This window comes from Monopterus albus, unplaced genomic scaffold (genome assembly GCF_001952655.1).
Source record: "Monopterus albus unplaced genomic scaffold, M_albus_1.0 scaffold96.1, whole genome shotgun sequence".
Taxonomy (NCBI): Eukaryota; Metazoa; Chordata; class Actinopteri; order Synbranchiformes; family Synbranchidae; genus Monopterus; species Monopterus albus.
In genome coordinates this window covers 2,652,930-2,666,202 of record NW_018127976.1, presented here as the reverse complement: position 1 = coordinate 2,666,202, position 13,273 = coordinate 2,652,930, and the positions used below count along the sequence as shown (strand labels likewise).

General features: G+C 39.6%; 1 protein-coding gene and 1 long non-coding RNA gene across 4 annotated transcripts in view; one reads left to right on the top strand and one right to left on the bottom strand.

Moving 5' to 3' along the window:
- arhgef4 (Rho guanine nucleotide exchange factor (GEF) 4) overlaps nucleotides 1-13,248 on the bottom strand; it is an 84,463-nt gene extending 71,215 nt beyond the window's left edge. For 2 of the 3 annotated variants that reach the window (XM_020608911.1, XM_020608912.1), the window contains exons 1-2: nucleotides 13,138-13,248; nucleotides 9,031-9,060 (exon numbers count right to left, since the gene is read on the bottom strand). Coding sequence is in view for 1 of the 3 variants with exons in the window: in XM_020608914.1 (XP_020464570.1) it covers nucleotides 9,031-9,060; nucleotides 13,138-13,147 (40 nt within the window). In the remaining 2 variants the exon portion in view is untranslated. The remainder of the gene's footprint in view (nucleotides 1-9,030; nucleotides 9,061-13,137) is intronic. The other variant, XM_020608914.1, reaches the window with a different exon arrangement.
- Nucleotides 1,992-4,583, top strand: LOC109965127 (uncharacterized). Its single transcript, XR_002275595.1, has 4 exons — nucleotides 1,992-2,142; nucleotides 3,267-3,359; nucleotides 3,495-3,601; nucleotides 3,917-4,583. It is a non-coding gene; the product is annotated as an uncharacterized LOC109965127 (long non-coding RNA).
- Nucleotides 13,249-13,273: the final 25 nt, after the last annotated feature.

Here is a 13,273-nt window from a genome sequence, read left to right as displayed (position 1 = left end):
TTGCACGTGTTACATAACACAACTTAACCAACAGAGCCCCTGTAGGCGGATGACTTTACTATGCCTACAGGAAGCAGGCTGCTGTATATTCTGCATTAAAGAAATCAGAGAATAGAGTTTTATGTGTATACAGTAGCAGTAGTAGTTCTTAAAACAAAGAAGTCTTATCTATAAAAGCAGGCTTTAGGGATGCAGTGATACCTCTGTTTTTTTTAAAATCAAGTGCAAGTAGTCACAAGACATTTTAGTTCTTGCCAGTACTAAGTACCAATAGAAGCAGCGTTCCTTCTGTAAAAATTACAATTACCATAAAAGTGCAATGATGTTAGAGAGATTTCATTTTTATAAGATTTATTTTCTGATTGATTAAATATACTTTGCAATAGGAGACTATGCAAATAAATAAATAATTATAATGTGTCCCAGCAGGACTGAACTGTCAGAACATCTAAACAGTCTTTAAGTCTCTATCACAAGCAAACACATTAAGATTCCCAGCAGTGAACAACTTGTGCTGTGGGAGAATCAGTTCAGATGAAGGCCCTCTTACAAAGAAACAGGGTGAACCCTGAGTGAAATGAAGCTTATCTGATTTTGATTGATTGATTTGTGTTGGTATCTTTTGCATTCCTAAAATAAGACCAGCAGTCCCCGGTTAGCTGCAGTGATGACTCAGGCTATTCTCTGGCAGGCAAAGATTTCTCTTCCCAGAAGTCCTGAAATAAATTGCTGAGGTCTGGCCACGCTCCCTCCGGCAAGTCAGAAATACAAAGGGAGCAGAACGCGGCTGTTGTTCAGGAGCCAAGGGTGTCTGATGTAGATACTTGTACATTAGAGAAGACGGACACAAAGGAAGAGGACTGGGCTGCTCAGACACATTCAGCATGTGTCAAGAGTCAGTCAGCTGTGGAAATGTCTGCTGAAGGTGGGATGAGTGATGTGCTTCATTTACTAATGAGACAGATATACAATATTATGTTTCCCTCCATCCCTTATCTATGCCATTTATCATGTAGAGGGTCATGAAGGGCTGAAGTCATTCCTAGCAGACACTGGGCAACAAGTGGGGTACACCCTAGAAAAGTCGCCAGTCTGTCACAGGGTAGACACACAGAGAACAGGCAATCACTCACACTCACATCCGGGCAATTTAGAGTCTCCAATTAACCTGTGGTCAGAGTAACCAGAGGAAACCAGTGCCAGCATGGGCAGAACACATGCAAACTCCACACAAAAAGGCCCAGACTGGTCACAAGGTTCAAACCAAGAACCTTCTTGCTGTGAGGTGACAGTGCTAACCACTGCATCACTGTGCCACCCACTGCTAAAGGGTTAACTGCTACTTTACACAATTTTTGTTTCTTATCTTGAACCAGCAGCTTGTGAGTATGATGGCCTAATCTTTATTGGACAGTCAGCCCCACACCTTCTGTCATTAAGCATATTTTCTTAAAAGTCATTTGAAAGACTGATAGTACAAGCACATTTTCTAACTTAAAGTATAATTGTGTTAATTCTGTACAGTATTTTTTAAACATAGTTCTATGTCAATAAGAGGTTTGAGTGACTGTTCTTGGTATACAGCATGTCCTAGGTGTCAACACAAGATTTTGTTTATGCTGCTAATAACAATTATTATTAAGTGGAATCTTTAAATAAATCAGAAAGTTGCCTGGTGTATGCCATCAAACTTAGGAATTAGCACTAGTATTGTTTCTTCTAATAATGTTTCTTCGGATGCTTGTTAATTATCATGCCTTGGAGTTGATTGTGATGTTCAACAACAGTCATCACAGAAATCATCACTTGAAAGAAAAGTCTTTATAGGAGACAACTGTCATGATTCTTCCGTTCCGATGCTTTTATTTTGACATTGCTTCCTGTTTCAGTTTCACCTCAGTTTCGGACTTTTTACTTTAATCAGCGGTTATTGTTTACACCTGTTTTCATTATAGGCAGCTTTCCCCTACCAGGAAGCTGCCAGATTGTTCTAACTTCTGTTCAGACTTTCCAGCATTATTCTTGTATCTGTGATTCCTGTTTTTGACCCCGGACTGCTTTTGACCACCGAGTACTGTTTTGTCCTCCTGCTTCTGACTGTCATATGTGTATTGACCTCTCATTTGTGGATCCCTTGGCTGTGTGAGTTTGCCAGCACTGACCCTGTACTGTTACTATCGACTTTGATTGTGTTTCTTAGACTACTGCATCGTACTGTGCTCAGTAAAAAGACAGTGTTTTTGCCCAACCTCGTCTGGCAATTTAATCGAGTTCACCTTTGACATCATCGGCAGCTTTATGCGCCAATCCCGACGAGAACAATGGGGTGGTCTGGTTTTTCATACTGTGTATTAGAGCTAAGTGTTAGTTTCTGTATGAGCAAATACCAGGCACACAATTAGGACAAAATAGGCTTAAAGCTTTGCCTGCCCTGTGCCTGCCAAAACATCTTAACCTCCACTGGAAACCAACCAACCAACCAACAACAAGCTTGTGCAATAATGCTTTGTTTCCTGTGAGAAAGAAACAGATGGGATGAGGGGCTTGTTGTAAACTCGATAAGGAATAACAGTGTAAAGGTTTCATGTATCCTGACAGAATAATAACATCAATCTGTGGCAGATAAAGTTGTGCCTGAGCTAAACAAGAAATTCAAGATATGGAAGTTAATCTCTGGGTAAATATGGGAAAGAACAGATCAGTATGACTGACATGAGACAAACAGAGTTCTTTGTGTACGTGTAGATATTATTACTCATACAAACAATGACAAAACCACTTCATGATGTTTCCTGTACATACTGACACTGAACATCACTGCAGTACTGGCCTATACTTAACCTACTCTAGAGAAAACCCTGCTTACATAGAGTATCAGCTGCCCTCCTCTTAACTACTTTCTGAAGGAGCTGAGGTCCGCTCCCAAACAAGGGTCATCTGAAACCCCACGTGGTAACAATTCACATGTTAAAGCCCTGTACAAAACTCAGAGGCTGTCAGCACATGCCGTTATAGATCCAGCTTCATTGCACTATTGCTGCTGCACGTATTCAAGCTGTGAGGCCCACAGGACCATGCTATACTTTGTTTTTCATGGCACTGACAATACCTGTCAGTGACAGTGGCCTATGGATATACATGACCATGAATGTTCTGCTGTAACTGTTATGTTTTATCACTATCTTGTGTTTTTCCTTTGTGCCATTTCCCCTGTGTATGGCACACCTTTGCCTCTCCAGCTGTCTCTCTCTCTCTTCCTGTTGTAGTGGCTGTAACATGAGCAAGGCTCCTCACCCTCTGGTTACCAAGCAGCACGGCAGTTGACACATCTACAGCTCATCCACTAATCAGCTCCAACAGTATATATACAGTAGCTTCACCTCTCAACCAGATCCTTTCTTCTACTAGCGCAGTAGATTGTCATGTTCACACCTCTGATTTATTCTCTCATGAAGTGTATCTTTGTCTGTTAATCCTGCTTCTCCTGCATCCAGATCCTTGCAGTGTGCTGCCACCTTGCTCTGCTCATCTGTCACCTATCTGGCTTCTTCTGTCTTCGGTCACGCAAGTCAGCGTTTTACCTGCATGCTTCCCAGTGCAGGTAAAGCCAGTTCACCATGCTCACCAGCATTTTCCTTGCAATCCCGTGAATTCCTAACAAGCTCATCAGACTTTTCTGCTTTTCTGCACATACTTATTTAGCAATTTGAAGAGTTCTGAGTTGTGCTCATCAACAACTGTTTCTGTGTTTGCAGAAAGAGTTAGTGGGAATAATAGGTCAAAGTCCTGATAACAAAATACACAACACTGAAGACAAGAAAGAAATGCAGAAACTACAACTATGGATGAAGTAAAAGTATAGCAAAGTATAGAGATCAGCAGTATATCATGTTTTACTCCTGTTTGTCGTTGCCAGAACACCGGTGCCTCCGAGACCGAGGTTTTGTGTATCGATTCCACTCCAGATGCACCACTTACGGCAAATGGTGAGCCACATGACTTTGAGAAATTCACCCACCTGGGTAGTCTTGTCAGTAAGAACAATGCAGCACAAAAGAACATGAAAAAAAAAGCCTTGGCAAAGGTTGCAGTGCTTTGCAAGGCTTAAGTCGATATGGAAGTTGAAGCAGTACAGAATCACAGGTCGAACTGTACAACAGAAATGTCAAACCAGGTCTGCTGTGTGGTACTAAAATGCTGGTGAGAAATATAAGGTGACATGAACAAGGTCACTGCCTTCCACAATGGGTCCCTCGGGATGTCACATCTTCTGATTCTGAAAAGCTCTCCAATGAAAAACTATACAAGAAAAGAAGAGAAAAAGCATGGTGCTGGAAATCAACCATCACCACATCCGATGGTTTGGGCATGGCCTCAGAATAGACCAGGACTGTATCTCAAAGACTGCTCTATGACGGACACCACCTGGAAAAGGAGATAAGGTGGGGATGAACAGTGACAGCTGAGTTGAAAGAGATGAAAGAGATGAGCTTGACATGGGATGAGAGACAGCACGCTGCATAATAGAGACAAAAGTTGCTGCCTTATGTCCCATTGGGAGCCAAGAGGACTAAATAAATAAGAGTGTGGAGGCCAGAGGGCGAGCATGAGAGGTCTCTTTAGTTAAAAAAAATGTATTGTTTAGGTATGGGGTATCGAAACTCAGGTATGGGTTTGGCACTGGCACCAAACATTTCAGATAATATGGTTAAATACCTCAGTGCTGACTGCAGATACAAGTAGAAAACCTAAATGTTGTATTCAGTGCATATTAAATCCAAAGAGAACAAGGATAACACAAGGCTCTGGCCAGTTTTCTCACCAGTAAGTGAAAGACAGTGGGCCCTCCATATTTCCTGGGTAACCAACAGTTACAGGAGAAAATCATCATGCATCTACTCCCTCCATTAGCATAACAAGGGCTGCAGACGTCCATGCCAACACTGTGAACCTCAGAGTGCCAGTGCTTGTGCAGACCTCCACTCCCACCCCGATATCCACCCACATACACTTTTCTCCATCCTTCCGTTCTCCGCAAGTGGCCACTTAACACTGCTTTGTTTTCGAGAAATGAATTATTGATGAGAGGGACCCATATGCAAATCAGTTCTCCAAAGCTTAGCATTTTAATGAGGCTGAGAATGTACCACCAGAACCCTTCATTTGGGTCCATCAGCAGGATCTTGATCTGTGTTTTCAAGCATCTCAGAGTAGGAAATCAGTTGTAATATTGAGCCAAAATTGTCAGAATGGTGTATATGTGGTCCTACTTTTAGGCCTAGGACTAAAATCAACTATCTATCAACTTTCTTAGCACGTGAAGTCCTAGCCATCCTCCAGAGGAGTTCTGTTAAAGCTTCTCCCTTTGAAGGGAGACATCTGAGCATGCTTAATAACAACAAGCTTTTTAAAAAACATTTTATACCTGAGTTCATGCAGGATGTAGCTGCTCAAAGAACAAGGCTCGCTCCCTTATGCATTTTGGTTATGGATTCCAGTTGTTCCAGTGATGATTTGGGTCTGTCATACTGTAAATGTCAAATCATTAGTCAATTAATCACTATGTTGGTTAACAGAAAAAAGAACTGCCAACTGTTTTCTTCTTTTACATTTCATGGACCAAACAATTATTTGAGTAATTGAAAAAGAATCTGAAATTTCTCATGGTTCATTAACATACAGGACATACAGTGGGGCATCTTTTGCATATTCATTTAGATCCACAAACACATGTAAATGTGTTAACGCTCAACAGAGTTCTATGAAATTATCAATTCACACAGAAACAAAGGTTTCTGGTATTCACTGTGTAAAATGCTTGGTGATTTATTTGATGATATGAGATGATGTGATTGTGTGTATGACTGACATCACAGGAGGACATGGTGGCTGTGTTATTAGTTGTGCCATCCTATCATGTTTCACTTCAAAACATGCATACTGTACACACACACACACACTAGCACACTCATATGTTTGTTTTCATTCCTCATAGGGACTTTACATTAATTTCCTGAACACTGACCCCAACCGACCCCAACCCTAACCCTACTCTAACTTTAAACCAAATCGTCACCTTAAATTCAATAACACACTTGGTGAGGACCAGCATTGGTCCTACCCCATGAGGACGGTCGAGTCCCCAATGTGAGCGTGTAAGCAAGCTTCGGTCCCCACAGTTTCACCAGACCTGCGCACACACACATAAACAGAGCTGTTTTGCTGGGCCTGGAGGACCAGTGAAGGCTAATGACCAGGCAGAGAAAGCCACAGGTCCAGAAAAAGAAAAGCGGTCAGTCAGTCATTATGCTCCCTATGGCTCGTTTCATCGTCCTTTGTGAGAAATACTTTCTTTGGCTCTTTCTTTGCTGGAAGACTCTGGGTTAGAGGTGGATCAAAGTAACCCAGTCGTACTCAAAATCTCCAACTCACACACATAAAACAAGTGATGTCACAGATGTGCTGGATGAGCGTACAAACATGATAGCAGACGGTCCTCTGTGGCTTCACAATGACCAAAAAATTCAAGCCCCTGTACACTGTAATGTAATATAATACAATCTGTGTGATATTTTATTTAATTCCAAATTAAATGACACAGATCAATTTTATGCAACAATGGTTTTAATAACAACAATAAAATAAAAGCTTGCTAGCTAAGCTGCAAGATGGGAACATGAGTTGATTCTCTTAAGAAAACCATAGTTCCCTCACTTACCCTGTTACTAACAATCTGCTCTAATTTGCTGTCGACACGCAGACTGAAACACACAGAGACCCACACTATGCTCCTACATGCCTATTAAAATGACCCATAGAGATGGTGGCAGTTGGAACCACTAAATGCCCAAAGCCATTTAAGATGCCTTCAAACACAAATACACTGACAACAACATTGTGAACAACTGTCAGTGAAAAGAAGACATACAGCTGCCAGAAGAAAACGGCCCTTTTGTGCAGACTTCTGGATCAGAAGCACAGTTGCTAGGTTTCAGTTTTTTCCTGACCAAACTATTTTTAACTACAAGCACGGGTTCTCAGTAAAAAAAAAAAAAAAAAAAAAAAAGGAAGAGAAAAGAAAAATAACTGTGGGAAATCAACACACCCAGATTTCTGCAGACCCCTCACATCCCGGACACAAACTGTTTGAACTTGTCCCCTCTGGACAGTCCTACAGATCACTGTACGCCAAAACAACCAGACACTCGGACATTAATCCAAATATGCCTATATAACAGGTTCACAGCAAACACCACCGGTGCAATAGCTTGTAAATATATATTTTTATCTGATATATGTATACAATGATATATAAATATATCTATAACAGATTGTTTTGTCTTTTATTTTGTTTCCTATCTGAATTCAGACATTTGTTGTTGTCTTACTAAAGCACATTGAGAGCTACTGTACCACAGTCAAATTTCTTGTGTGTTCAACACACTTGGCCAGTAAAGCTGATTCAGAATCTGATTAATAGCCTGAGTGTGATTTAACAGGCGATTAAGATAAAGACGGAGGTGATTACATTCAGTATGCCCCACTGTCAAAGTAGTAGAATGTTTTCAGAATAATAAACCTGTTGGACAACACTGTTGTCAGCTAACAGAGTTTGATATTTTACAATGCTGATTCATTTTTTTCCATGCTCAAAGTCACCAAAAAAGCATCGGCACATCATCATTCCAACTAAACACACAACAGTGACTGGGCTATCTCATATGTTCAACTGACACCCCACAAGAATTCAGTGACAGCAGATGTGGCTGGTTAAACCTGATAGTATAACAGCTCAAAGCTCCAATAATAACAGAACTGTGAGACCATATCAAGTTACATTCAAAGCCTATTTTTACTGGGACAATACTGAAAACATTAACATGTTTCAGACAGTAGGGGAATGAAACTTACTATAAACTGCCCACCGGCTGTCAACAGATTGAGAAATCTCATTGAGGTTTACAACCACTTTTGCAAGGGATTGATTTGATTTTGATTTGATTTGATTTATTCTTTCAAGCATGTAAAGACAGTTGATATGACAACACACATAATTTTACACATATCCAACAAATGCTAATAAATGCTAATCCAATATCAATTTGCTTATACCTAGTACATGCTTGAATGGAGTAGGAAGAAGTCAGACTTATCCAGTTCTACCCCCTGACATCATCTTACCATCATTGGTTTGCAAGCAGTGAATAATTCTCTTCTACACCACACAAGTAATATACAAAAAAATTATAACAGTGTTAACATTCTTACATAATTACATTCTTAAATAATTATCTTCTCCACCACACAAGTAATATATTAAAGAATTATTACAGAGTATTAACATTCATACACCACACCCACAATGTTCCATCTGGTTAATCATTAAGCCTGTTCTTGCATATATCTTGATTGACACATACCTTTATATTTATGTTTAAACTCGTCAATTCTATTACTATTTTTTATGTCAGAGTTGTTGTAGGTTTTCACCCGATGCCCATATGGTAGTGTCATCAGCAAACAAAACCACTTTCACTAAATCAGAAACCTTGCATATATCATTAATGTATAATATAAATAATTTAGGTCCCAAAACAGAACCCTGAGGCACTCCACATACAATATCCAGCTCACTCGATTGGTATTCACCCAACTTCACAAATTGATGCTTCTGTGTCAAATAACTTCTAATCCAATTCAAAACCATTCCTCTGATCCCATATTTTTCTAACTTATCCATTAATAACTCATGATTGATTGTGTCAAATGCTTCTTTTAGGTCAATAAATATTCCCATTGTGGGAATCCCTGGCAATACAACAACATAAACATTACAGATGTTCTACAACCATACAACAATATACAAAATCTTCAATAAAATAACTACAACTCATACATTCAAACTGTTTCTACAGTTTCTAGTTTCTACAGTGAGTGCTGTTAGATACATGTACAATTGATCAAAAAATAAGGTGGGCACAATCCGGTCTAAAAGAAGTTAAAAATAAATATTTTCTATGGTCTTCTTACCTGTAGAGGAGCAGGCTGGAATCTGAGTTTCTGTGAAGAGAAAAATTAAAATAGCACAGTGAAGACTACATTTTTATGAGACATTTAGAGCATTAATCTTGAAGAAACAATGGACTGATGCTTTGTATATCAAATCCTGTTGTCGCTTTGGAATCACAGCAGTTACGGTGAATTCCAACGGTGACCTGCTTTCACAGTAAATAAGAGTCTTAACACCCATAAATACTTTTCAAACCACTTCTGCAGCAAACACAACTTCTCCTCTGTCTATTGACACTCACAGGGCACTTTATTTGGTACACCTGTACAATTGTATGCACTTCAATGCAACACTTCCACCTTAACATCTGCGTTTATGAAGCTCAAAATGCTTCGGTTATTGGTGAAATTGTCATTGTCATTGTCATGTATACATTCATTTACATATTTATAAATGAGATTAATTAATAGTTATAGGCAGTGTTGTACTGGACTACAGTACATTACATTCAGAGGCATGTCTATATTTTTGTCCTCTTCAGCTACATATATAAGAGGGTCAGAATATTAGGAACACCTCTGAATAAATAAAAAAAAAAAACAAGTAGAACAAATTTATAAATTGGCATTACTTGGACAGACTGACCACATATTTTCAATCTAACTGGTTACTTTGTTGCCTGAAAAAATGTCAAAACTTAATAAAATGGCATAATATGAGTCCTACAGATGAAAATGCTAACACCTTTGAACCCGGCTCAAAATCTCTGCCATCAGGTTCTCGCCTGGCTGTCACTGCACAGAGTAGATCTTCCCCCAACTGTGTATGTGCTCGTAGTGCTTAGCAGCGCCACAAGGGGGCTCACACACAATCAGCAGCCTTTCCAGGGCTCACAATGGTTAATCATATTTTAAAGTATTCCTGTATCCAAATTATGAAACAGATCAGCACCAAATTCTTATCAGTTGTTCAGTGGGCCATGCCTTATGTCTCCAAAAAAATCTCATCGAAATCCATTAGTTAGTTTTTGAGTTATGTTGTTAGCAAACCAACAAGCACCAGCAAAAACATAAACACTTTTTAACCCCCTATCATTCTCTCTATTGTTCCATCATTCAAAAGCCACACCAATGTTCATTCTGGTTTTACTTCTTGCGACATCCATCTTCTTTTTAGTTGTAACTCAAATACAATCTCTGTTTGTGATCCAAAGCTGCTGTGGATACCTTCTCTGCCATAGCTCCCTAGCTTTAGCTATCAGAACAGAGCAGTAACAGGACTGCCTTCAGTGCCTTTTAAGAGACGCTTGGCTCACACAATGAGTGCGCACAAGTACGAGGTAAGATTGACAGGCAGGTAGGCCATCCAGTGGTTTTGCTTGGACCAAGTAAAATTGCTGGTCAGGCTTTTTATGTGCGTGTTTTGGAGTGCAAATGGGTGAATAGGCAATGCATAGAAAACCACTATACAAGTCTAAGACCATTTACCGAACGTATCAATATTACTGAGCCCCAGAAAGCCCAAAGATATGCATTTTATATTTTTAAAAACAATTCTGATCTAGAAGATAAAGTATGTGCAGCAAAATGTATGCACAATAGGAACTTTGTGCAGACAAGACAGTAAACTGATGCACAAGTTAATAATTAGCTAGCACAAGTTATGTTGTGCAAACAACATTAAAAATGACTAACAATCACCTCCAGTGATCTTGTGTTTAATGTGAAACCCAGATATGCCACTCCATACTGGTCTGAGCCTGGTTAACTTTTCCAAACATCTGACAAAGATCTTAGCAGCTAATCTTTTCATGACTCTGGTCTGGAAGGATCAATATTTATTCACTCTTTATGGAAATAAACAAATGAGTTCTGAGTTGTGGGTGGACCACTGTGGCATACACAGTGACTCCATATGTTTTTCTAAATTCTCTTTGTGTGGTTTCAAAACTACACAGAAAACTTATATAGTTTTAAAAAATCTGAAATATAACAAAAAACAGCCATTCAATGTCTCACTTTCCCTATGAGCTATGTTATTACAATAGGAATGCAGCAATTTTAAAATCTGCACCAGCTTCAGAAAATCCAACATGCAGTTCTCATTTCTGCCACCAGGTGTCACAATGCCAACCCCTCAGCAAGTTTTTGCTCTCTCTCTTACTTTTTGCCCCTCTTACTGCATTTGATATATCATACTGTGCCAGATGAATAACTGTGATTCGTTACACGTTTTTTTAAACATATTTAGCTACATGAACACTCGTTTTAGATGTCATATATTACACAGCTGCAGTCATGAACCTGTGTCTCTCGTTTTGTCCCTCTCAAATTTCTGTTTTTATTTTAAATTCATGTGACTTTATTGACATGACTATGTTCAGGCACAGTGGTAGCAAAGCACTGTCAATACCGACATTAATTTACAAAACATTCAGAAGTTGTAAAAAAAAAAGGTAGAATGTAAGGTATTTAGAAAATGATTATAACAGCTGAGCAGCTTTGTTTCTTCACTCTTGCTATAGCACTATCCCAAAAAGCGAGGCCTGATGTACTCTGATCCTCTCATGATGTGGCAGGCCGAGACAAACGTTTCTAACCGAACACAACTCTCTTTTATTTTCCACAGTGTAATTTGTAATGTTTTATTATCTGAGCAGACATAAACTGTTAAAGATTATTCCTGGTCTTTGGGACGAACAATTCCCAGATAAATGTAAATGTTGGCCACTGACTGACTGTCTTCACTTCACTGCAGCACTTCCTCTACACTGTTGGCACAGTTGCTCCTCTTTTGGCAGTAGTTTTCTTACAGGTTCATCCACTTGTTTCAACAGCCAGGCTGTAAGCGCTCACTCTGTACTTTGTTAACATGTCAGACATTGCTCTCAGGTTGCCACAGTCGACTATCTTTTTAGGGACAGATACAATGCATTTTGCTTTGCGTGTATGATTCTGTGTGCCAGTAAGCAAGGTAATTTTGTTTTTGTTGCGTTATCATTTGGCACTGCAGGGCTGTGAGGTGGTGAGAGCGGGGATCATTTAGTTTTAGAGTAAGCCAATATTTCATTGCTTGATTATGGAGTTTATTAAGAGTAGAAGTTGGGCTAATTCAGCTCTGGATGCATCACTAGTTGTTGTCCTGTGGATGTCAGTGTGTACATTTTCAGTTGGATGCTTTTTTGCTTTATTATCCAGTTACCCTCTTTTTGTTTTGGGGAGTATGCCTGGATTTCCTTAGGATTTATGAGCTGTAGCTGAGCCCATTTTTCTAACTGCCTGGTCTGTATTTTCCTTACTGAGAACACAGAGTATGTGGTGTTCAGAATATTGTCTAGGAGAAAATCTGTGCACTAGTTGAAGCCTGTCTGGGACTACTAGCTTCTGTTAGTGGTTTATAAATGAACTAAGAGAAGGGTCCGAATCTGTTATTGTAATCTATTGCGCTCCTGCCAAGAGCTGCTCAGGTCTTCCAAACAGTCTCTTTGAAATCTACTGCTCTCAGTGTAACTCGGATGTGGGAAGGCTCTAATTATATACTGATGTTATACACTGTGGCAGTTCTAATTTATAACAATAATATAATTGATCCTACTATAAATCTCTTCCTGGTTTTGCTATTGGATTTTTAATTGAGAATACGAAGTAGGACTTTCTTTGTAATTTGGGGGTGCTTCCTCTTAAATTGTTTGTTTGTTTGTTTTTTGTTCTAACAGAGAGCAATTCATTGTTCCACGTTGAAACTTTTTGTGGATGTAGTTGTGGGGGAGTTTAGAAAACATCTTAAAAGGAGATGAACAGAAAAACTAAGTTGAATGGAACAAGATAAAGTGCTTTGTCTGATTATTTTCTTAATATTTATACATTTATAGGTATAAGTCTTTGTGCGCGCGCGTGTGTGTTGGGTGGGTGCTGAGAAAGTCTTACATGACCTCATGGATCAGTTTGGTGCATATGAGACTGAGGAGGATTCTGGTCCCTCCCAGGTTTTAAATCAACTCTGTCCTACTTGTGATAGCTCAGATTACACTCCAAAAGATTAGAAGACCAACATTTTTTAATTTGCCTTCACCTCGTGTCAACACTATTTAAAATTTCACGGCCAAACGTGTGAGGAAAGAATCTCACCTGGTACCATCTGAGCAGAGCCCAGCAGAGCAGGTGAGCCGCCAGGCTGAACTTGGCGCTCCGGTATCTCTCTAGGAAACAGGTGAAGCGCAGGAGCAGCTCCGACTGCCCTCCGCCACGCGGCTCCTCTCTTCCT